A 26,632-nucleotide genomic window follows, 5' to 3' on the forward strand; every position below is an offset into this window, starting at 1 on the left:
ACACACACACACACACACACACACACACACACACAAATAGGGTTGGGGGATATGGCTTATGGCTCAGTGGTTGAGTGTTCCTGTATTCAATCTCTGATACCAAAACCAAACAAACAGAAAACATACTATAAAGTTTCTACAACTAATACAGTGTGGTATAGAATCATGAGTCAGAGAAAGAGAGCTCAATGGGGGAAAAAAAAACAGAGAAAATAAATAACAAAAATGCACACAGCTGAAAAAATGGAAAAAATGTAGCAGCTCCATGAGAATGTCAGGTTACCACAGAAAGCAAGGCATTGATGGGGACATGTCAAAAGAACACAAACGGTGTCTTGTAGGCCAAATTTGGAACCATTTGGCATCAACAGAAATCATAATTGTTTTGTTTGTTCTGTGTATTTCAGTGTTGGGGATTGAATCCAGGGCCTCAAGCATGTTTAGGCAAGTGTTCTACCAATGAGCTATACATCCAGCCCCAAGGATCATGATGCTAGTAGATTATGACACAGAGAAAACAAAAAGATAAGTTATCAAAAATAAATGAATAAATAATAAATATATAAATTAACACCTAAGACCAAGGGTAAGAGAGGAAATCTCTTTATGGAAGAATGTCTACTAAAATGTAGAAAAAATGAAATGTTGAAGTCATCAGTCTACATCATCAATGTAAATAATTGATTCAGACAAGATCTGTTAATGGGTGCTAAAAGCTTTGGGCAAAATGTTTTGAAGGAACAAGATATTCACCTCAAGTCATAACTTATTAGTTACAAAGGATAATAGTACAAATAAAACACAAATACACCACCTTTATCAAAGTATCAAACTGACCATCACTGATAATGAAACAAAGTCATATTATGTTCGCCTTATGAGATACAATGGGAGATACACAATTTTACCTTTATAGAATTCTTCCCCGAAGAATCTAATAATGAGGAAACCATCAGAAAAATTTAGAGTAAAACACGAACAGATATGATAACAAAATGCAACATGTGAAAATTTGATTCCAGGATTCTCAGATTTTGAGGATAACTGAGGAAATTTGAATATGAACTCCATAGAAGTAATATTTGATGTCCATATAAAATTTCCCATGTGTGATAATAATTTGGTGGTTGTCCAGGAAATTGGACTTGCTTTTGTGAGACTCTGGGGAAAATGTTTTTAAAATTTTTGTCTTCACTTTTTGCCACTGAAAAATAAATGTGGTACAATTTCACATTAATTTTACACATTATACCTAGTCATATTATTGCAAAGGCTTTTATTAAATTATACATCCTTTAAAGGGGAAATAAGTGAATATTAATATAAAAATATGATATATTTTGAAAATATATTTTGTGTGATGTACAAAATACTTTAGCATAATATAGTATGAAATATGTGTACATAAATTAATGTTAATCTATACCCCAGGAGCTGTTGATTAATATCTAAAGTACTCTTATTAGGAATTCATACTTGAATAAGTTCTCAGGCAGTTCAGAAAATATTATTGAAAAGTATACTAGAGATTTTGTTAATGAACATCAGAAAAAGTTATATTTTTCACTGATGAAATTAATTTTGTTCCAAACACACAAAATTGGTCAGGCCTCCCTATCCTTATATGAACAAAATATAAGAATTTGGAAAGCCCAGTAACTCAAATACCATTAGAGAAGATTCCAAGATCTTGAACTCCATGCTCTTAGACTGTGCCTCAACTTTATGGAAAAATGTATCAATCATCTTGCCAGGATATTTGATGTTGACTTCAGGGTGTCATTGTGATGTCTCAGAGTAAAGTAGTTGTCAAAGTGTTATAGATCAGAGAGGGGGACTTCATTAAGTTATTTTTTTAATATTTATTTTTTAGTTGTAGGTGGACACAATATCTTCATTTCATTTTTATGTGTTGTCAAGGATGGAACCCAGTGCCTTACACATGCTAGGTGAGCACTCTACCACTGAGCCACAACCTCAGAACTTCACTAAGTTTTTAAGAACAGGTTGTACAAATATTTTTGTCTGTTTGCTAATAATTTACATTTGGTACAATTTTAAGTAGGACTTGCTATTATTATACAATAAACACCTGATCTTTCTCTTTCTTTCATTAAAACTTACAAAATATATAAAAGCAGGAAAGGCACAGCCATAATTTCAGCCTTTAAAGACAAACATCATTAAGACATGTCTTTTTAGATACTGAACTAAGGAGAAGAATGCAAAGCTCCCATTTGATTCTCATGTTTGAAAGCTAGATATGTTGACCAGAAGAATCTGAGAGTTGTTTAATAGCAGTTTAATTTGGGTTTATTTGAATAATGAGACTAGTGAGTAGTGACATTAAGAATTATTTTTATCATTTTATTTCATGTTTTTATATTTTTTACATTTTGAACTTTTTTTGAATCCTTTGAGAATTGAATTAATGAGCTTATATTATTTTGGGACTTTAGAAAATCAAAGAGGCAACTGGTTCTCTAAAGCATTTTAGGCATTTTTGAACTTTACAGATTAGGGAAGAAATTTCAAAGTCCTGAATTGACTGGAAATGACTAGCCAGAAGCTGAAAACAGGAGTATTTACTTCACCTTTCCTTTCACTTCCCATAACTACTACAACCTTCATGACCAATACACTCATATTAGTTTTAATGGACCCAATATCTGATCTTGTTTTTCTAATGTTTGTTTTATTAATAGTTTAACAGCAGCAAATATGCCATAGAATGGGTCTATTACTGTGGTTCCTTCTGAGACTTTTTTGGGTGCTGTCCCTTACCTTAGCACTTTTAGTGGGATGTCTTTTGCTTAGGTCAACATGACATGTATCAGATGAACTCTATGATATGGACACCCACGTTTGCTTTAGAGAAATATATTTGTCTCAAAGTCAGACAAGCACAGTCCTGTCCCCTGCCCACCAGCACCTGTTAATAGAGCTCCATCTAACATGGTGTCAAATACCAAGTAGTGATTGGTTTATTCAGTGAGATTCTCTCTTCTTGTGCATTTGCATAAGAGAAAGAGTTGGTCAGTTTTTAGTAGAGTGGAAGAATCTGAGACTAGAAAAATTCAGCCCTAGCATGGAAGATTATGGCAATGGCCCATAGGTCACCAGAGCCACTATGTACTTAACCAATGAGTTATTGTGGATCTTGAATGGTGGCAGAAAGAAGCTGAATCAGTAGATGTTAAGATAGTTGTCTTAATGGATTCTGAAAATCTTCCTATTATCCCCACTGAGGTAGAGTGAATTTTGTATTCCCTACAACTTGAAGGAGCCTAATGAACATATTGAAATTTGAAAGACAATTTAAAATACTAATCCCATAAACAATATTTATACAGCTTTCAGCACATGCCATAGTTGCAGATATGATGATGCGGTTAATGCTTTCTTTAATTCTTCATGAGGATGGGGATAATCTTTCTCTACAGGATTTTAAATGTACTCTACATGGAACCCATATAATTAGAGTTGGAATTATTCTTAATATTTGAGATTCTTAATCTGGGATACATGGATGGGCCTTAGAGTTTCTCTGAAAACACTACAATTGTACACAATTTTGTGTGTATTTTTTGAGTATATGCATTTTTCTGCACATTCCACATTTTACATCAGATATACAAAAAGAAAATGAGCAAATAAGGGTTAAAAACACCAGATAAAAACATTACTTGAAAAAACTTGTCCAAAGTCATGCAAGCTTTAACTGCTAAAGACTGGGTTTCTCTTTCTTTCATTACAAGTTTGTTAAACATGATTCCACCCTGTAAAGACCATTAGGATTTTTCTGTTTCCTACCAGAAATATATGTGTGTGTGTCTCTGTGTGTGTGTGTCTGTGTGTGTGTGTATATATATATATATATATATGATGAAGTCTATGATATTTTCAATAGAAAATATATATATTAGATTCAGAGCCACATTTGAAAAAAATACAGATTACTATATTGCTAACATACTGTTTTCTCACGGGCTTGTATTAAATTCTACTAATACCAGCAGCCTACCAACATGTTTTATTTCATTTTTTTAGAACAAGTTATTCAGTTTTTAAAAGGAAAAGTATCTTTCCTAATTTTGTAGGACAGGAATAGCATTCCATTTTTGTGTTAACATTCATTTCTTTATTTGTAGTAAAAAAAATGTTCCATTTGTTCATTTCAATAGAAAATTGTGGCTTTCCTTTTTGGATGAGGAACTTCGATATCCCTGCTGTCCATCCAATTCCCATAAAGAAATCCTGCCTGAGAGAAACTCTCAGAGAAGCCTATTCCTGTTTATTACCTGAACTAGTTCCTATGGCCTCAGTAGGTCTTTGTATTGTAGTCAATGAGAAGTTTGTTAAAATGGGAAAACCAGGGTTAAGAGTAATAAAGTTTGAGATCCACTCAAATGACTTTTAAACTGATCCTAAATATAAAGTGTATGGATGATTTTGAGTTTTGCAAGAGCCTAAATCCTTATGAAGTCAGGTTATATCTTTTTGATGAGGTCATTTTGCCCTTATAATCAGAATCACAAAGTTTACTTTCTAATTGAGAGTCAATAAATCTGATATAAAATTGCAACTCTTTTAATGATTGGCTTTGTGAAAATGACTTAATTTCTCTAAGCCTCTATTTCTCCATTAACAATGAGGGCATTATAATCCTAGCCTGTGAATTTTGTTTGAAGTGTGAGCTATTCTACACAAGTATACTTTAAAGGTTCATATAAACACAGGATATACTTGCTTTTTCTAATTGTTTACCATATTATTATTATTATTATTATTATTATTATTTTAATCTTACTTCTTTCTTTGTATCCTAAAAGAGTCTCAAACAGCTTTGGGAAGAATGTCAATATTTGCTAAATTTTGTGTTGATTATTACTATCTCCTGTATAGCCAAGATTGCTTTCATATGGGGTGGTATTAAGTGTGGCTGGTGCTCTGACCAATCATAATATCTGCTCCTTAAATAGTTAGAATGTCCTGGAAGGCCAAGATTCTTTCAATTCTTAAATTATGCTGAGTGATTCAACTTATTTTCACTGAGTATCTGCAGGAATAGACACCAGACACTATGCATGTATCAGTGAGCCAGAGGGACATATCTCTTCCCTCTCAATCCTTTCCAAGATACAATTAGATCCCATATTTGTAGTCATTATTTGGAGAACTATAAAACAATATGTGCAAGACATCCCAATTTACATTATTAAATGCCACCAGAGAAATATTACGAGAGAAATTCAAGTGATAAATGAAGAGATCTCCAGGAGAATGGAACAAATATAAACCATTCCTTTTTGAATTATACACTGACTTGACTGGGAATAGCATGGGGTGGTATTAAGTGTGTGGAAAGACAGTTGAGTGAGTCATGCCAACTGGAGTATTCCAGGTCCTCTGAAGCTCTGAATCCTCAGGGATGCCACCAGCACATATTCCTATTCATTCTGGGTCCCAAACTAGCCCTTACAAAGATACTGTTTTTGGTTTGGGGAGGTTCTGAAATTTCAAACTAATAAACTTTCCTCTATTTTGTGTAGATGCAGTCTTTCCTTAATTTCAACTCATTAAAAATGCCTTATTGTTTAGGGCAGTGGAAGGAAGACCGGCACCAAAATATTTTTGATCCAAAGAAATGACAACGTAAAGATCAGTTGTAGCTATCAGTTTTTGGAAAGCAACTTGTAAAGCATTTATCAAATCATAAGTATCCATAAACTGAAGACTTTTGTATGTTTATTCCACTTTCAGAACAGTTTTGCGATTGTGCACAAACAAGAATGAGTGGAAGCTTTTTAATAAAGAAATTGCATTCATAATGATCTTTATGAGAACATAATAAATCTTTGGTTACCATTAATTACTCCCCATAGTCAGACTAATGAGGACTGTATTAAGGAGAAAAGAGAGAATTAAAGAGTTCCCAACAGAGAATAATAAGTCAGGAAAACTTCTGAAGTTAGTGAGGTGTCAGCCGAGACCTGTAATGATGAGTGGGAGTTAGCCTTCCAAAGAAGGGAACATTAGTTCTAGACAGGGGGAGTGGCAATGACCTTTCCCAGGAATAGAAAGTACTTAAGCATGACTGGCATTCCAAAGAAGGGCAAACACAAAGGGAATAGCAGAACCCAGGGATGACCTTCATCTATGTACAGATGCTACTATGAAATGTTTTTGTTTTTCTTGTCCACCAGTTCCTCTATTAGAGCTGACACTGTCTTGGAGAATTAGGTGTGCTGCAGAAAGAATGCAATGAAGAGGAACATTTGGTGTTGGGGGTGTTTGCTTTTTTGGCTTCCAAAATGTGTTCCAACAATAGACTGACAAGTGGAGACCAGAGAGAGCTTGACTCCCCTCTACAGGGATCTAGCTGAGAGGCAGAAGATCTGGAAGGAGAGAAGAGGGATATGATGCAGTGGTAGCAGTGGTGGGGTGCATGGAGAAGATCAGAGTCCACAGGGTAAGATAACCTAGAACTCTTTGTCACTGGTGTCATAAGGCCAAAAGGAAGATGAGTTCCAGGATGGACATAGATCCTTCACAGATCCCCACCATTGTGCTGTGTGGCTGTGGAAGATGTGTTCCTCTTGGCTGGTAGGCATAGCCAAGGGCCTCCTCATTGCCCTTGTATGGTCCAATTCAACATCATGCCCTCTGGTCCCTGACACTTTGCTAAGATCATGGAACTTCACAGTGATCCTCTTCCCTTGCCTCTCACCTCATCTCAGTGGCCCAGAACACTGGTAAAGCCCCTGAAATCATGTGTTCTGGACATGTTTTCTTATTATAAATATGGGTCACAATTCTTATCTGGCAGCATTGTTGTGAGGATATAAGGGAACAGGGCTTACAGTGGAGAGCTTGATACCTTGAGTGCATAGCCATTAAACAAGTCACCCCTTAGTCTATTCCTCATTAATAAAACCACATTTAAAAGTTCATAAAAAGCCAGGTGCAATAGCACATGCCTCTAATTCTGTAATCCTTGATCCTGTCTCAAAATAAAAAATAAAAAGGGCTGGGCATGGGAATGTAGCTCAGTGGCAAAGTGCCCCTATGTTCAAACCCCAGAACAGAAGAAGAAGAAGAAGAAGGAGGAGGAGGAGGAGGAGGAGGAGGAGGAGGAGAAGGAGAAGAAGAAGAGGAGGAGGAGGAGGAGGGGGGGGGAAGAGGAGGAGGAGGAGGAGGAAGAGGAGGAGGAGGAAGTTGTTGAAGTTGTTCAAAAATATACTCAGTGGTTAAAGAAATTAAGAGTATTAAAAAAGTAAAATGTGTATAATTAAAATACAACAATATAATGAATTCCTCTTACCTGTCACCCACCCTCACAATTATCAATTCATGTTCAATATTGTTTCATCATTCCACCTTTATTTCCAGTTTTTTATTTTGAAGCTAATCCAGACTTGAAGGACTTTTAAAACACCCCCCAACACACATACCATTATCACAGCTTAAAAACGTATCCATAATTCTTTAGCATCATTAAATACTCAGTCAAATTTAAAAAGCCAAATGTCTTATAAATGTCATAATATTTTTTATAGTTTGTTTGGTCCAGGATCCAAATATCTTTTTGAAAAAAACAATAAAAATTTTGGCAGTACATAAATATCTAGATTGCTATGAAGTCTGATTCACATTTATTGGATTTTCCTAGAGTGCCATAATGATGTTTATATCATAATGAAGTCATGTGTTCTGTCATTTAGACAGCATTGCTAAGTGCCTTTCCTTTGGTAATTGATACAGTTTTTTTTTTCCTGATCTCAATTCTGCCACTAAACAAAAGTATGCCATTGAAACACTAACTCAACTTAAGTTCTCGTTTCTGAAATCCTATTAAAAAGAATGTGTTGCAACAGAATTGATTGTTCAACATAGTATTAACGTTTTAAACTTTCCAAGTGGGAGGCAGGCTAACACAAGGTTAAGAAGAGGGTTGACATCCAGAAGGTTTGGGCTAGAGCCCTGCCACCACATACAGGCTACATGAACTGGAATAAGTTTCTTAACTTCTCTTTACCTTGGTTTCTGAATCTATGAAGTGAAGGCAATAGTCAACCAAACCTAGACAGTTTCTTTTTATGTATGTGTATAGTGTTCTACTGTCATGTATAACTAATTAGAACAAATTAAACAATAAAAATAAATAAATAAAAAGGAAAAATGTATGTGCACAGTAGTAGGGTATAGAGAAGGCCGAATACAATGAGAAAATGTGAGTCCAGGGATTGTTACATAGTAACCCCTCAATAAGCAGTTAATATGATTAGACAGTGGACTGTTCAGAGCAGGAGATGAGGGGTCAGCAGAGCTTAGACCTATGTTGTTCAATATGGTCTTCACTAGCCACATGGGGCAACTGAGCTTTTGAAATATGGCTCATTGAAGCTGTGCTGTGTTCTGGTAAAATGCACTCTGGCGCTCTAAGACACAGTATGACAGATGACAAAAAATATCTCAATAATTGTTAGTTTTTAGTACATGCTTAAATTATAATATTCTGGATATATTGGGTTAAATAAGTATCAATTTCACACTTTTGAAACATTTAGGAATGTGGCTGACAGAAAAATTTTAAAATTATATGTGTGGCTTGCATTACATTTCCTTCAGAGAGCCCTGGGTTAGATCAACAATTGCCATTCCTACCATTCAAAATGGATCTTGTTCTTTTTCTTACTGTTCATCTAGTTAAGCAAGTCGGGAGATATAATCAATGACCCTGTGTCCCTTAACATGGGCCACTTGTCTGTTCTGTTTCCTTAGTAGCTCATGCATCTGCCCTCTTTTCCAGCTCCCCTGCTTGCCTAGGTTATTAAAATCCCATTTAAATGCTTCCTTACCTAATGGCCCCTCGGATCCATACTGCTCCTTCAATCGTGCAGTCTCCCTGTGGCCTTTAGAGACATTCAGAATTCTTCGTCAAGGCATAAAATTCCCTTCACAATTGACCTCAACTCTTTAACTACTCTTACCTCCCCTTCAGCTTAGCTTCAGTAAGTCTTCACAAGTGCTTCTCCTGCCTGTAGCAACCCCTCACCCTCGACCCAGTTCATCACAAATAGCAAGATTTGAGTCCTAGCTCTACAATTTATTGTCAAACTGAAAAAGTCACTAAACATCTCTGAGCTTCATTTTTATTCTCCCTGAGAAAGGAATACTGATAGAATCTGCCACTCATTTGTTGCAAGGAACAAATGAAGTACTGCATTGTACAAATGGTTCCTGATATATTGTAAACCTATGATAAATGTTACTGTTGAACATTTCCTGGAAAAATATGTGTGTCCTCACAGTACCCACATACTGTGTATCCTCCCCTGGTTTCTCCCTTGGGCTCTCACCGCATTCTGAACACCCCTCAACCATAGCTCCTCTTTCTGTATTTTAGCCATCTGTTTACTCATCATTCTTGCCTCTGGATCAGTAGCTCTCAAATTGTGGTAACAGGAACAGTAGACCAAACATCCCTAGTAGCAAGGCAAATTCCTGGGGCCCATCCCAACCTACTAAATCAGAAACTCTGGGACAATCTGCATTTTAACAGATCCTCAATGTGAGACTGAAACTTGTGCCTTTGAGAATGACTATTAGAGCAGAGCTCCATGTCTGGGACTATAATTCAATTCATCTCACATTGGTGCCCAGCTCAGGGACCATTTGTAAAATAGAAAAAAAAAAAAAGATTGAATGAATACTGACAATAGTGTGGGGCCACAAAAGGACATCAAGCAGGGGAATGCCATTGTCTGTCTTTTAGAAGGTTAGTTCCATAGGTTGGGTTGAATTAGATTGGAGGGAGAAGTAACTCCAGGGAAGTGAATTTGGGTATTGAAAAATTATCACTTGAAAATCTGGATTTACAGTTCAGGTAGAAAAAAGTAATTATTTACAAAAAATATGTTTTCCTTTTAAAAATATTCCTTGTAAACTTATCTTAAATGTATTATTTAACATCATATTTTATGTAGTGTTTTATGAATTTGTTGCAAAAAGTAGGCATTTATATATGAAATCATTAATAAATATATTCTCTCACAAATTATGACTAAATTTTCAAAAACAGTTCTAAAATCTTGAACAGATTTAGTATTTATGAGTTTTCTATGTATGTAGCACAATTCTCTGGATTATAAAAGTAAAATTTTACAATAATTGTGTGTTTAAGAATTAAAATAACATTTAAAGTTCAATATTAATATAGAAATAAAAATAGTTTTGTTTGAAAGTATGTCTTGGTGCAGAGACTATATGTTACTCATCTTATTTTGAATTAAAATAAGCCAATTACCTGGAAATTTTTCAACTTATAAGATATTAGTGCTCAAATTAAAAGAAAAACTAATATTAATATATAGCATAAAGAGCAAAGGAAACCCAAAGACCCATGACTCTTAAGAAAATTACAAGGCTGAAGAAGCCTCTCCGTGTTACATATCCATCTCACATCAGCAGATTCTCTTCCCAACACTTGGAAAGAAATTAAGTTTATTCGTGAGCACGTTTGGACCTTCATCTCAGATAAAGATTTCACATTTTCTCCTGAGCTCTGAATAATCTCTACAAAATGAGGGCTTTTAGCCCTTTACATTTAGATTCCTCCATTTGGAAGACACTACTAGTTGCCCATGCCTATTTCTTTTGTCTTACTAATAGAACTTCAATTTTCATTTTATGGAGGCAGTAGCTGTCCATCCCTAGGAGCAAAGTCACAATACTGCAAACCCATTCTGGCAGCCCCTCCGACTCTTTGCCTGTGATTGTTAGTCCATGGGCAGCTGGCATGGTGATGGTCAATGTAGTAAAATGGGAAGCCTGATGGGGACTTCTAGGAAGGAATTTTTATTTTCTAAAAAAAAGAAAAGAGACTCTTACACCCATTTAAAAGATTTTTTTTGTACTTGTAGAGGTACAGAATGTCTTTATTTTATTTATTTTTACGTGGTGCTAAGGATCTAACCCAGTGCCTCACACATGCCAGGCAAGCACTCTGCCACTGAGCTACAGCCCCAACCCACATTCTTTTACATCTTCTTTTAAAATGTTTAGTGTCAGCCATGAGGGAACCACAAGGCTATTCAGGTCTTAGGGAGATAAAGAGGACAGAGAAAATAAAGAAATGAGGGAAGGGAAGCTGAGGAACCTGAGGGAGGGGAGATTAGAAGGTAAAACATGGAGATTCTGAAGGAAAAGGGGAGAGATTAAAATGAGGGGTGGGGCAGAGAGATTATACAACAGAGACTAAGAGGAGTGAGGATGCTGGTGGGTGGGGTGTGGGAAGATGCTGAAGATCCCAGCATCTGACAGTCCTTGACTCCCACAGTCCTCTTGGCTCTGACAGTTCACCCCTTTATTTATTTATTTTTCTTTGTAGGGAGGGAAAATACCTTGCTTGGTGTGCTAGGCAAGCACTCTACCACTGAACCACACCTTCAGCACCACCAGTTCACCCATTTTTAAGTAGTCAAAAGAAGTAAATTCTTGGTAAAACTGTAAAGATGTGGTTTATTCGGGCACCTGGATGTGGTGTGCTGTGTGCTAATGACCTTCTCTTGCCTCTGGTGGAGAGCATCGTCTGCACCCCAAACCATTCAAGAACTTGTGAATTTGATGAACTGGTCATTCAGAGAAAATGAATAATCCTAAAGTGTTAAAGAGTGTTGGCTAAACAAAAAAGACTTTTAAAAAAGATTCAAAAGTGAACAAAATAAATCTAGTAATTCCTGTGCAAAATACTGACATTTTGTTTTATTCATAAGAATATATTTTGCAAGATTAATAGTGAAGTTCGGTATGCTTTTGATTCTCTACTGGTTTTTTAAAGTATTCCTTCACATGAGATACTGATATATTTATATTCTTTGCTCATCTTTTTTTCTGTTGGTTTGTTTGCTTTTTTATTTGTATGAGTTTATATATTATAGATATCAATCCTTTGCCTATGATATATATGTTGCAAATATTTTCTCCCATCCTCTTTTTTGGCATTAAGTCTTTAATCCATTTGAAATTGATTGTGGTATCTGACACAAGACCAGAATCTAATGGGATTTTTTCTATTTAGAAGTCAGACAATTTTCACACCACCTTTTGTTGAGTAATCCAGCTGGTCTCCATTAATGTGCTTGCTTATTAAGGCTCAGATGAGGAAGAGTCCATTTCAGGATCATCTATTGTGATTCAGCCAATTGCTCTGGAAATTCTTACATACAGACTTAATCACCGTATTATTCTGTGGATTTTCTTTTTTCACTTCCAAACTTCTTACCGGTTTTCCTATTTTTATCACTATTTTAGCTGACATTTGGAATAATTTTATCAAATTAAGATATAGGTGTTGGTATTTAGGAAGTTTGTCCTAGTGGATGGAGGGTAATGATTTGGATTTGTGTACTGAATTAATCCTTGGTGCAAATGTACATACTCTGCCAGCCTCTTTGATCAGAAATGCTTTCATTTTGCACTCTGAATCATTCCCACCTCACGAGTCCCCATCCAACACAAGGCTGGCCAGCACTATGTCGAATTCATTCATGATATTTTGTTTGTCAGAGTCACTGATGACAACCATAGGAAACAGCTCTGGGACCACATGGTTGTCTTCTCCACAGGTTGTTCTACAGAACCTTATTACATGCCTCATCCTGTTCTACTCCGTGTACTATGTGTCTCTGAGCATGTGCTGCCTGACACTCCAGTAAGTAGCATGTTCTCTTCAATTAAAAAGTTATCATCAAATATAAAAGGAGTTGGTATTTAATATTTGAAATGTCTCTGTGGACAAGAGAATGAAGGTTTCTTTTTTTTGTAGCTTAACAATTTATCAAAAGTGTTGTAATTGTAATATGGTTTTTAAATGTTGGAAACTTGTTTACAAAATTTTAGAGTATGTTAAAAATGAAAGAAAAGAAAACATGCATGCAGAGCAACAGCATCCCTGTTTAACTGAGGAGATAAGCCCTCATATAGTTTGGATCTTTTTAAAATTTTTTTAAAAATTTGTTCTAATTAGTTATACATGCATTTTGACACATCATACACAAATGGAGTATAACTTCTCATTCTTCTCGTTGTATGTGATGTATAATTACTCCAGTTGTGCAGTCATACATGCACATCGGGTAATAATATCCACTTGATTCCACTGTACTTCCTACCCATACACCCTCCCTTCCCTTAACTCCCCACTGTCCATTCCAGAGTATCTCTATTCTTTTCTACCCACCCCCCATTGTGAATTAGCATCTGCTTATCAGAGAAAACATTCTGCCTTTAGTTCTTTGGAATTGGCTTTTTTCACTTGGCATGATATTCTCCAGCTCCATCCATCTATCCGCAAATGCCATAATTTCATTCTTCTTTAAGGCTGGGTAATATTCCATTGTATACAAATACCACATTTTCTTTATCCATTTATCTGTAGAAGGGCATCTACTTTGGTTCCATAGTTTGGCTATTGTGAATTGAAATGCTAAAAACATTGTTGTGACCTCGTCACTATAGTATGCTGATTTTAAGTCCTTTTGGTATACACAATGGAGAAGTAAAACTGGGTCAAATGGTGGTTCCATTCCAAGTTTTCTGAGGAATTTCCATACTGCTTTCCATAGTGGTCATATCAATTTGCAGTCCCACCAGTAATGTATAAGTATACATTTTCCCCCACATCCTTGCCAACATTTATTATTGCTTGTATTCTTGATGATTGCCATTCTGACTAGAGTGAGATGAAATCTTAGTGTAGTTTTGATTTGTATTTCTCTAATTGCGCTAGAGATGTTAAACATTTTTTCATATATTTGTTGAACGATTGTTTTTCTTCATCTGTGAAGTATCTGTTCAGATCCTTAGCCCATTTATTGATTGGGTTATTAATTTTTTTTCAAGACCCCGTTATTCTACTTACTTATTTTATGTGGTGCTAAGGATTGGCCCCAGGGCCTCACACATGAGCTAGGCAAGCACTCTGCTACTGGGCTACAACCCTAGCCCAGGTTATTATTTTTTTGGGGGGGGGGGTGTTAAGTTTTGTGAGTTCTTTATATATCCTGGAGATTATTGCTCTATTTGAGGTGCATGTGGTAAAGATTTTCTCCCATTCTGTAGGCTCTCTCTTCACATTATTGATTGTTTCCTTTGCTGAGAAGAAACTTTTTAGTTTCTTCTTATTTATTGATTCTTGATTTTACTTTTTGTGCTTTAGGAGTCTTGTTAAGGAAATCAGTTCCTAAGCTGACATGATGAAGATTTGGGCCTACTTTGTTTTCTATTAGGAACAGGGTCTCTCTTCTAATGCCTGAGTCTTTGATCAACTTTGAGTTGATTTTTTTTGTGCAGAGTGAGAAATAAGGTTTAATTTCATTTTGCTACTTATGGATTTCCAGTTTTCCTAGCAGCATTTGTTGAAGAGGCTATCTTTTCCCCAATGGATGTTGTTAGTCCCTTTGTCTAGTATGAAGTAACTGTATTTATGTGGGTTTGTCTCTGTGGCCTCTATTCTGTATCATTTGTCTGTATGTCTATTTTGGTGCCAATACCATTCTGTTTTTGTTATGGTGGCTCTGAAGTACAGTTTAAGGTCTGGTATTGTGGTGCCTCCTGCTTCACTTTTCTTGCTAAGGATTGCTTTGGCTATTCTGGGTCTTTGATTTTTCCAAATGAATTTCATGATTGCTTTTTCTAGTTCTATGAAGAATGTTATTGGGAATTTAATAGGAACTGCATTAAATCTATATAACAATTTTTGTAGTATGGCTATGTTCACAATAGTAATTCTGACTATCCAAGGGCATGGGAGATCTTTCCAACTTCTAAGGTCTTCTTCAATTTCTTTCTTTAGTATTCTGTCATTTTCATTGTAGAGGCCTTTCACCTCTTTTGTTAGATTGATTCCCAAGTATCTTTTTTTTTTAGGCTATTGTGAATGGGGTAGTTTTCCTAATTTCTCTTGCAGAGGATTCATTATTGATGTATAGAAATGCATTTGATTTATGGGAATTGATTTTATATCCTGTTACTTTGCTGAATTCATTAATTAGTTCTAGAATTTTTCTGGTAGAATTTTTTGGATCTTCTAAATATAGAATCATGTCATTGGCAACTAGTTTGAGTTCTTGTTTTCCTATTCATTCCCTTAAATTTCTTTGTTCTAATTGCTCTGCTAGAGTTTCAAGAATGATGTTGAAAAAAAGTGGTGAAATGGGGCACCCTTGTCTTGTTCCAGTTCTTAATAGAACGCTTTTAATTTTTCTCCATTTAGAATGATGTTGGCCTCGAGTTTAGCATTTATAACTTTTATAATGTTGAGGTATGTTCCTACTATCCCTCGTTTTTCTAGTGTTTTGAGCATGAAGAGGTGCTATATTTTGTCAAATGCTTTTTCTGCATCTATTGAGATGACCATATGATTCTGAAGGCTGTTTAATGTTATATTTTTTCATTATATTTTTTCTTTTGTTTTTCAAGTAAAAAAATAAATGTTACATCTTGAGAATTATCACTGTCTTGAAATATAGTAGGTAGAACCAGGCAGGACTGTTCTTATCTCTTTTAGGACAGTCATGGAAAGAAAATGAAGTTATTATTCCCTGAGCTGGTTTGGAATCAGAAGAGTTTTGGAGTAGAATGAGCTTCAAGATAACCTACATCCAATATAACTATTTTCTGACATATACTGGAAGTAGCTTTGGACTGTAAGTCAGGAGATTTGCATTTTGGCATGGGTTCTTACTAATTTCCTGACTCATTTTGACTGAGCCATAGAGTTTGTCCTATTTCAGTGTCTTCTTTTGTTAAATGTAAATAATAATCCCCAAGGGGATTATCATCAGGACAAAATGAAACCATACACTTGTTTTTAATGGCATCATTTCTATGTAAGAATCAGGTTTATTTTTCAGGTGATTTTTTGTGTCGTGATGGCTGAAAATTTTTTCTACAAATTTAGATTGCCAACGCATTCATTGCCTTGAAATAGATTATGGATATTTATAAATCATTTTCTAAAAATTGAGTGTTTATACATTTTAATTTCACTGGGCAAGCAAAGACTCTCTATTTTAAAATGTAAATTTATATCACCAAATAATTATTCCAGATTTTTCAACAGAAAGAATGTTGTTCAACATGCTTGCAGGCAAACCCAATCAGGAAGCTTCTAGTGCTTACACACAGTCTCAGCTGCTGCCTGACACTGGAAATGATGAAACTACCCCTCAAGCAGGGAAGAGGAAAGACTCTTCAGGGCTCTCTGAGAATGAGATTTCAACAGTTTGTAGTTAATGTGAATCATTGGTGAGAAATTTGAAGTAACTAGACCTTAAAGCTCCAGGTGGCAGCTAACTGGTTGACCAGCTGCATATAATTACAAACTTGGGCACAGTAGAATGTCCAAGTATATATTTTATAGATTCATATTTTAGACAGGAAGGGGTCTTAGAGATTGATCTCTGCAATTTACAGTTAAGAAACTGAAACCCTGAGAGGTTAGGTGATTTGTCCATGCTCATAGTTCAAACACCACCAGAATTAGAACCTAGGTCTCATGGCTTCTAACCCTCTGCTCTTTCCATGTACAAGTTCCCTCCCCTCAACATGCAGTGGCAGGAACTACCAAGATCACAGCTGAGTCTTCAAATGCAATTAAGTCCACTTGGTGGACAAAGTGAATTTAATTGGACAAGGAAGACAACATGAACAAAATCTTATTTTGTTGGTGGCCATCCAAGTTGACAAGTTTTTAAGTGTGCTCAACCTGGGTAAATATAATGTCAAATGCTTTTTCTGCATCTATGAGATGACCATATGATTCTGAAGGCTTCTTAATGGCATATTTTTTTGTATGTGAATAGTGATGTGCAACGCTGTGATGTGCATTATGAACTGTCTCCAGAGTAAACATTTTCCTTTGCAACATCTCAGGGTGTATGAATTGGATGTCCTGGCACCATTTGATTTCAAAACCAATCCTTCATGGCTCAACACAAATTATAAAGGTAATTATTTTAAATTTTAATCCTTATCAATCATCTGTATCTTATGTCTGACGTCAAAAATTAATTAGGAAAAGTACCATCAGAAGATGTTTAAATGGCTGCTTCTAAGACATAAGGTGATGTAAGTGGAGAAGAGGAATTAGAATTCTTGTATGAATTTTTATTTCCTGGTATTGTGGGTGAAGTTGTGTGCAATAAATATTTCAAAGAAAAAGAAGAATGACAATTTACTGATGTAGCAAAATGTTCCTGCGATATGAAATAGAAAGTGAAATTTTATTTGTGAAGAGTAGAGTAAAATACATGGTACCAGTCTGGAAAATTATACAACAGACTGTTACCTCCCATCTGGGATGACAGAGGACTTTCATTTTTCTACTTACACATTTCTGTTTTGTATTTTTTTTTTCTTCCCAAAATAGTATAGGATTTGTTGCAGAGGAAATGTTTGAGAGCACAGTAAGAGAGCTCAGGTTGACAACAATTAATTGGATATTGAAAAATATCTAGTAGAGAGAATTTGGAATTTTTCCAACACAAGTTAATCATAATGTTTCAGGTGATAGATATGCCGGTTACCTTGAACCGACCGTTACACTGTGCCCCGTAAGTATGTGCAGTTACTATGTGTCAATTAAAAAATAAAAGTCTACAAATAATTCATTGCACAGGAAAAACAATAAGAAAGAATATGCCGAGTAAGATTAAACTTATCTTTTAATTTAGTATTTGTGCTGAATTTATAGTTAGCTAAAACCTCATCTGTTGATAAGCCATATGTATGTTAATAAAAACAGCCATTTGTATTGAATATATGCCAAGCAGACTTGTTTTGAGGTTGCTTATGGTAAATTTGTCCCACTTTTTAAAAAGGAAAATTTTAATATAATTTTCCATTATAAAATAATACACATTAATGAAAGCTTAGAAAATATCTATAAGTAGAAAGGAGAAAAATTGAAAATTTACTTTCTATGTATCATTATTCTTAATAATCTGATAAATTTCTTCCTACTCTTATTAAAAATTGAATTGTCAATTCTTTAACCATTAAAATTCATCAGAAAACATGGGATAATCTTTTTTTTTGGGGGGGGGGAAATATGCAAATATTCAAAATTACCAGAAACCAAAGAACTAAGATTTTATTTTTATTTTATTACTTTATTTTTTAGAAATGGTAGTACACTTAGGTGATCATTAAAAGCCCAGCATTTTCTTCCTGTTGTTATAATTGCTTTTTGATTTGTGTTCTATTTCTTGTTTCCTCTGTCCCATTCTTTCTATAAATTAATTAATTCTGCAAATATTTATTGAATTATGTATTATGTATTATGAACTTTGCTAATTAAGATTAGGGATTAAATTATAAACAAGTGCCTATCATGAGGAAACTTATCCTTTTTTATACCCTAAAGAAACCAGATTTTAAATATGATTTGCCTAGGAAACTTGGCCTGAATTAAGACAAAAAAAATTTTTTTAAAAAAGGTTTCAAACATCCTCTTCAAATGAGTAGCCTTGTTTGATGTCATTTGATTCAATTTTGAATATCAAATAATATGTAAGAACAAGAGATATTTATTGTAAGGAGATGCAAGGAGATCTTAACCCTCTCTTCAAGCTCTTCACTATTAAAGGTTAAATTAACATTTTTTTTATATCAAGACTTTCCACAAATGATAAGGAAATAGTTACAGTAAAGCAAAGTTTGTAGAGGGAGAAATTTAAAACTCTTGTTAATTTAAAATCTTTGCCTTTGAGTCAGTCAGTGAAGATAGGGCAATGTCACAGGCTTTCTGGAGAAGGCTATGTTTATACATAGCAAAGATTAGCGAAGATCCCCAGGATGTCTGGCTCAGTTTACGTTGCTTTTTCTGTTATGAAACATGAACATTTGTACCAAGATATCAATAAACCCTTAGCCTATTAAATCTTTAATTTTGGGCTCTGGGTGATAAGTTCCCTGGCTCTTGAGGGTTGTTGCTTTGAGAATCCAGACTACTTGTTTAATCTTGGAGATAAAATATAAGAGTAATCTCTGAGCCTTGGGCTTGAATTTAGGTTCAGGTTTCTTTGTCTTGATAATTTTGTTACTCAGGAGATCACTTTGAGCAAGGACACTGGAACTGCCCAGTTAAACTATTGTGATTTCTAATTCTTTCCTTTGCATTGCAGAGAATAGCTCACCAAGTCCTTTCATTTTAAATTAAAAACCTCCCAACAATATTTTGAAGTAGATAAGAGAGTACCACACTTCCAGTTTATGGGGAAGGAAATGGATTGATCAAGAGGTTAAAATCCTGCTCAACGTCTTAGAACTCTTAAATTGTAGGATGCTGGTATCCTAATCTCAAATTTTTAAATGTCCTTTAAAACAGACTTTCTTTTATATCATAAATGAAGTCTACATCCATATTCTCTATCAATATATGCAAATACAGCTTGTGCGAGGCTAACATCACTATCTCCAAGCAGCTCCTAGTTAACCTAAAAAATTCCTAAATGCTGATAGAAAAGGTATATTTATTTTCTTACAATGATGTGGAGGCTCTATGAATTATGTTTCAAGGAAGGAGTAGAGTGTGAGGTGATATCACTGTGATACTGGTGATATCAGGTGAGGTGATATCACTGTGATACTGCAGGAGAGCTCCTTCTTTGATTTTATGGAGCATAACATGCTGATCTGATCAGTATTGGTCAAATGAATGTCCATGCAACAGTAAAGGAATGGTATGAATTCTCCATTCAATCTTTGAAGCCTATTGAGTTAAATACAATTGAAGAGGGACAAGGGTGATCCTTTAAAAAGATATCACCTGGGACTTGCTTGCCTGATGTCTTCTTGCTTACCCATTAGGCAAACACTGGTTTGCTGGTTAATAAACTACTTCTGCACAATAGGAAATAAGGTGATAATTTTATTTTCTGCTTTGAAAAATATAGTTTGCCTGCCTAGATTTATTAGTTCCTGAATTGTATGAACATACCAATCATTGGCTATGTTTTAAAAGGAAAGAAAAGTAATTTTTTATGGAAAGTAGTATTATTTACAAAGGGACTTTGGTAGTATATCACATATATTTGTCACTTTAAAGTTTGATGTATTTCTCCTTTGAAACAACTGTAATTTTAAAGAGCAATATAAAAGACAAGAGGCAAAAGGTTGACCCTTCACATGTTCCGAGCTCTTAGAGATTTGTGGTCCTGACCTGTAAATAACTATCTCTTTATACATGTTCAGGGAAATGACTCTGTGACAACCAGTGAATTTAGAAGTGCTTCCACCCACACCTGTCATTTATGAGGCTTTCTTTCATCCATGGTGATCAGTTATGTTTCTCAGATGACTATCTGAACATATCAAATTAGTACAAAAACACAAAAGAACTTATTTCTAAGTTAAACACAGCTTGGTACCAAAGAAAGGTTAGTGTGTGAGTGTGTGTGTGTGTGTGTGTGTTTGTGTGTATTTAAATGTATATATAATTAAATATATATAATATATATAGAGAGAGTTTATAATAATTCAGAACAAATTTCTTTCATTGATTTTATTAATTTTAGTGTCTCTTAAAATGTGATTTGCAATACAATAACAGATCAACTTGTATAGCTTATATTGTAACTTTATTTTATTTTATCTTCTAAAATGCTAAGTACTAAGACTATGAAGCAGAAATTATATTATTAGCTATTTTTCTGCAAGTCTAAATTCAATTAACAGATAGAATATGTTAGAAGTTCCTACCAATATTTGAGGATTGGGTATGAGATGGAACATTGTAAAAGTCCTTACCAAAAGCAGAATGCATTTTCATGGTCTCATTGTCAGCTGTAGTTCAGAACACTTAATCGCTCTAATCCCAAATAGTTATATTTTTCCTTTTATTTGCAGTTCTTTTATTCTCAACAGAGGTCACCTACTTTGTTTGTGGATTGCTTTTTGCTCTGGTTGTGGAAGAGTGGGTTTGGGATTATGCTATTTCAGTAACTATTCTTCATGTTGCTCTCACTTCAACTGGTAAGCAAAATACAATAATGAAAACAGAGAAAATGTACTAAATCTCATGTTGTCTCCAAATCTCGTTCTAAGAGCATATATTCCTAGGATGATTAAAGTTCCTCCCTCCTCTGCCTCTCCTCCTCCCCACCCAAGTTCCTCTAGCACTTCTCTTGGAGAGGTTTGACAGCTGCATTTTCTGATTGGGAACCCTACTGAAATGTTTCCTGTTCTCTTTCCATATTCAATGTGCCATCCACTATTAAAGGGTTTGTTTGCCCTCTGTAAGGAATATTTTTCATTCCAATTCCTTCTTCAGGTAAAAATTGACCAAAGACTGGGACATAGGACTCAAGGGAATCTTGACTGTTGGCAAGCCTGGGTACTTGTCAACAATGGTTATTTTAATAAGACTACCAGTTCTAAGGAGTTTTTCCTCTGTACCCGTGATCTTTAGAGTCAGAAAAAAAAATGCATTCGTTTTACCTTTACTTGGAGTGTATTCTTTGACAAGTCACATCTTTTAGATCAGTTCTTTCCACTGCAAAAGTGAGGGACCTGGTGCAGTTTCATTAAGCTTATAAAATTGTCTGAAATGGAATCTAGTATAGCAGTTACTCAGTAAAGGATAGGTTTATCCATCCATTTATCTGATCATTCAAAATTTATTCTTCCAGTCTACTTTTTCTCCCTTTTCATCCTCCATTATTTATTTATTATTTTTGAAAAAAGCATATTAGTCAAAGTGTGGGTGAGATCAAACTCAAGTTATAATTTGGCATTTATTATTGTTATTACCAATTTAAATCACTCATATTTTTAGCACCCTTAGAAGCACACAATTTCTAAATGAATTGCCACTTCCCAGCTTCACTGCTATTAGAGAATACCAGTATATTGATCCTCTAGCATCAATTTTCTCAGACACAACCCTCAGTAATTCAAAGAATCACTGATCCCCTCCCCACACCTCAGATTCTCTGTTTTACTTTAGGGCTCAAGTTTTCCTGCCAGGCAGCCACAGGCTAGCTGTTTGGAGGCATAAGGTAGTCCACTCCTCAAAGTTTAAATAAGCTATAGGTTTTGGATGCAGAAGTTATTAGTTAACAGTCTAACACATGGCATGCAGAAAATGCTTAACAAATAATTGCTTGATTGCTTGTTAGAACTGAGTTCAGAGTAAAGTGGTTCAGAATTCCAGAGGGAGCCAGGCATTGAGGATTCAGTGCCTGGAACAAGAACAAGACTGTTGTAGACTACTTCAAATCTACTTTGTGAGCTGACCTGAGACCCTGACAATTCAGAGCACCATTTTTAGAAGCCTTCCTAATATCTGACCTAACAAATAACTTTTAGACCATGGCTTAAAGACAAATTCAGGACGACCTGATTTCATAAATATGTATAAAATCTTTCTTTGGTATATGGTTATGATTTGACTGAACAGAAATACATATTTCTTCACCAGTGAAAAAAATAAGGCATACTTTGAAAATGAGTAACACCTTTTTATTTTTATTTTTTTTCTATTGCAGTCATGTTGGAATTCCCCTTAACAGCACATTGGTGGGCTGCTTTAGGTATGTTGGAATTATTCTAGTTTAGATTCTTTAATCTACAATGTTAACTGGAATAAATTTAGGAAATAGATTTTATTATTTAGACATAGATTTAATTATATAATCATAATCTTTCTAAGTAATTCATTATAATTAATTATATATAATCATACTCTTTCTAAGATAATAATGACAATGATGATGTTTAAGGCATTGAAAAACCTCTCAGTTTTACTAAAGATGAACTCTACTGGTTGTCTCTTTGGCCCAAATATACTGTACGGGCAACCTTAAAACAATCCTCAACAGAGGTGTTGCCATCTTAACATGTATTTTAGACCAAAAGTAGATCATACATAGAAATAAAAGAAATTTGCTTGACCAGCAGGGTGGTACACACCTGTAATCCTAGCAGCTCAGGAGGCTGAGGCAGGAGGATCACAAGAGCCAGCCTCAGCAATTTAGTGAGGCCCTAAGCAACTTAGCAAGTCCCTGTCTCAAAAAATAAGAAGCACTGGCAGTGTGTCTCAGTGGTGAAGCATTTCTGGGTTTATTCTCTGGTACCCCAAACAGAAATTTCTTCTTCTCCTTAAGATAAATTTGATTTTATAAAGGAATGACATGGATTTTACTGTATATATTGAGCAATATATAAAGTGGTAGGGCATGAAAGCCCAAAATACCTCTGGCAAAATTTTCATTAAGCTGTAGATTTCCTCAGCTTTCCTCCAAGTCTGACTTACACTATTTTTCTCTCCCTTTCTTTTCCCATTATTTTCCCTTTGCAGCAGGTAGTAAGTACTGAGCCACTATAAGCAGGGAAACCAGAATCGATCTACTTCCTCTGAAAAAGTGTTTTAGGGACATATTTTGCACCTTTATTGGAATCCACAGACTCTTGATCACCCCCCACACACATACACACACGTACACACAGGTGCCTCAACTGTACTAGTGAGCCAGCTGGGCAGACTCAGAAGTGGCATGAGTCATGGTGCACAAAAGGCCTGAGGTCAACAAAGCGCTCTGCCTTTCCTAATGCAGCTCTGCCTTTTTCCTTCTCTGATATTATTTGTTCTCAGAGCTTCGTACCTAATGGAGGTAGGTTTCATGTTCCATCATGGGAATGACCTTCATTTATTCTTCTGAGACACAGCTCCCTTTAACTTCTTATTGGATACAACTTATCAAAATAAATCCTCTTTCAACATTCTTGGATCCTCAAAAGGTTGAACTTTTAGTGGGACAAAGAGGCTCATGATGGATACATCATCGGAGGGAACTGCCTTCTATGGGATGATTCAAGTGAAGTAGTCAAGACCCACGATGCCTTCTTTCTAAAGACAAAATTACAGTGAAGAGAGTGAGAACAATAAAATGACAATGTATTGCAACTTAGTTAAGTGTGAAAATAGCTTATATATAAAGGGGAAAAGAACATAAGAATATATAAAAGCAAATTAGCCTCTGTTCTTTTTTTGCCCCCTATTAATACAAAGGGCCTAGAACTGGGACCTAGAGCAGAATTTCTCTGTGCAGATCATGAGGACTTTACTAAAATGCAATCAGTCTGTATAGGGCCCAGGTAATGCAAGCATTGCTGGTTCAGGGACAATACAGAGAATATTCTGAACTTCTAAAATTATTACATAATACCTAATTTGAAGCAAAATCAATACATTTCATGACTTGATAATATTTTCACTTCTTAAAATTTTGAAGTTCTTGAAGGCATCTACATTTAATCTCTTTATTGTATCCTAATATCATCCTTTCCTAGAAGTAGAGTAGCCAGCCACATTCAGCTCATTCTTAGTTTTACATAATCCAATCTATATGTTGTTTTCCTTAGAATACTCTTTTATGAAATAGGAAATCAAGATAAGAAACAGCAAACATAAAGGAAATGAGATTGTTACAATATCATGTTATTTGTATTCTTCCTTAATTATATTATGTAATAATTAGAAACTTAGGAAGGGAAATCAGCATTACATTACCATTTATTTCTGCTAATAAAGAAAAGCTGGATGCTTCTAAACAGTTTTCAATACTTGCCAAGTTTGGAAACTATTTATTTATAAATCTGTTGCATTTGGCTTCCAAATACAAAGATTGTATAATATCTCTAAAAATTTTTTTCTTCTTGATTTGGCAACAATAATCTTGTCCAATGTCTTCAATCTGTTTTGAAAACAAACCCAAGCATGGTCTAGTATTGCCTCTCAAGTGTTTGGTTTTTTTGTTTTGTTTTGGTGCTGAGGATTGAACTACTCAAGTACTCAAGGTTGCTTTAACCACTCTCTGAGTTACACCCCTGGCTCTTTTTTGAGTTGAGTTCTCTGTAAGTTGCCAAGATTGGTCTCTTACTTGCCATCCTCCTTCATCAGCCTCCCAAATAGTTGAGATTACAGCTTTCAGCACCATGCCTGGCTTTGCCACTCAATTTTAATGGCCCACACAATATTAATAATACATTTATCGATCAGTTAATACAAGCCAGGGACATTGAATTTATCTCACTAACCTTTATTACAATTTTGTGTGATACCTATTATATTCTAATTCTATAAATGTGGAAACAAAAGTTTATTGAATTGGATGATTTAGCAGAGTTCCTTTAGCTACTAAGGTGGGTCCTGTAACTAGCCTTTTCTTCTGACTTAGACTACTACCCAGAGCAATTTCTACTCCTAAGTAGAAATCCTGGAGCTCTCACTGCAAAGATGTGATGGTTGCATTAAATTCTCCAATTTAGAAAATATACCAGGTAAAGAACAGAGCTCACAAAAAATTTTTGGAGATAGTTATCATTTAGGCAAAGGAAACTGAAGAGAATATAGACTGATCAAGTAGAATCACAAGCTCTGAAAAGACTTCCCAGTTCTATGACATTTTCACATCAAACAGAGTAAACAGATAAGACATAACATAGAAAGAACACACACACTCTCACACACACACATAAGATCAAAGTGTTTGTGTCTAAACTCAGTTGGAAATAGCACAATGCTGCTTACCTTCTGGAAAAGTAAATTATAGAATGGCTGATGTTTCATTTCCAATATTTAAAACAAAATTGAAAAAGCTAAAGTGCTCATAATAAAAATTCAGCCCCCAGCATGGCACAGAGTAGCATGTAGTAGAGTGTCAGTAAGCATTTGTTGTGTCAGCATGGGGAGAATTAAAAGGAATGAAATGAGGTAGCAGAGGTTTTCTTGGAATGCAGTAAGTATATTTGGGCTCCTGACAGAGAACACACTCCAGTGGACTACCAAGAGAGTCTGCTTAATCTTCACCCTGAGAGGGTTCAAAATGAAAACAAAATTTAGAAAACTAAAATAAACTTCCCCCAAATCCAAACAATATTACCTGTCATAGGTCATTTTATATTTATGCAAATATAACATAGTATATCATTATGTTATTTATATATCATATAGTATTTATATAATGTAAATATAAGCATATACATAGAAAGTGGTACTATAAAAATACTTTTATGTGGGCCAGATAGTTAAACCAGAAGAATATGCAAAGACTACCATTATAAAATTACAGGGAGTAAAACACTGGACATATATTTGTGACACATTCTCTTTTCTTCATGCTCGGCACTCTTGTCTTTAGAGTAGTACAAGAAGTAGTGAAGATATTTCCATTATTTTTTCTTCTCACAGATTGAAACTAATTCATCCATCGTATATTTAGTAGGAAAATTAACCAAGTGAAAGCTTCTTATTTAGTCCAGTGTAATTTCTATTACCTTATGTGCCTTCACATCCTGTTTAATTCTCCACTTCCCATAAGTCTTGGATGTGAACTTTTCTCCAGCTTTGTTCAGTACATCCAGAAAATACATGTAGAAAGTACTGATGTTTTTGTTTTTATTTTTTTATTTTTGGTGTGAGTCCTGCAAAGATGTAAATTTTTAATATCTTGGGGAAAGATTCTAAAAGAAATACTAAGAACTTTGTGTGCAATTGATCAAAACGCATGCTGCTGTCATATATACCTAATTAAAATAAATAAAATTTTTTTAAAAAAGAAATACT

At 34.9% G+C, this 26,632-nt stretch overlaps 1 protein-coding gene across 1 annotated transcript in view; it reads left to right on the top strand.

The window, feature by feature from the left end:
* Positions 1 to 22,618, top strand: part of Tmem244 (transmembrane protein 244) — a 40,431-nt gene extending 17,813 nt beyond the window's left edge. The window contains exons 4-7 of the mRNA XM_077801476.1: positions 12,571 to 12,715; positions 16,939 to 17,012; positions 20,914 to 21,039; positions 22,554 to 22,618. Coding sequence (XP_077657602.1) covers positions 12,571 to 12,715; positions 16,939 to 17,012; positions 20,914 to 21,039; positions 22,554 to 22,618 — 410 coding nt within the window. The remainder of the gene's footprint in view (positions 1 to 12,570; positions 12,716 to 16,938; positions 17,013 to 20,913; positions 21,040 to 22,553) is intronic.
* The last annotated feature ends 4,014 nt before the right edge of the window (positions 22,619 to 26,632 follow it).

Source organism: Urocitellus parryii, chromosome 8 (assembly GCF_045843805.1).
Source record: "Urocitellus parryii isolate mUroPar1 chromosome 8, mUroPar1.hap1, whole genome shotgun sequence".
Classification (NCBI taxonomy): Eukaryota; Metazoa; Chordata; class Mammalia; order Rodentia; family Sciuridae; genus Urocitellus; species Urocitellus parryii.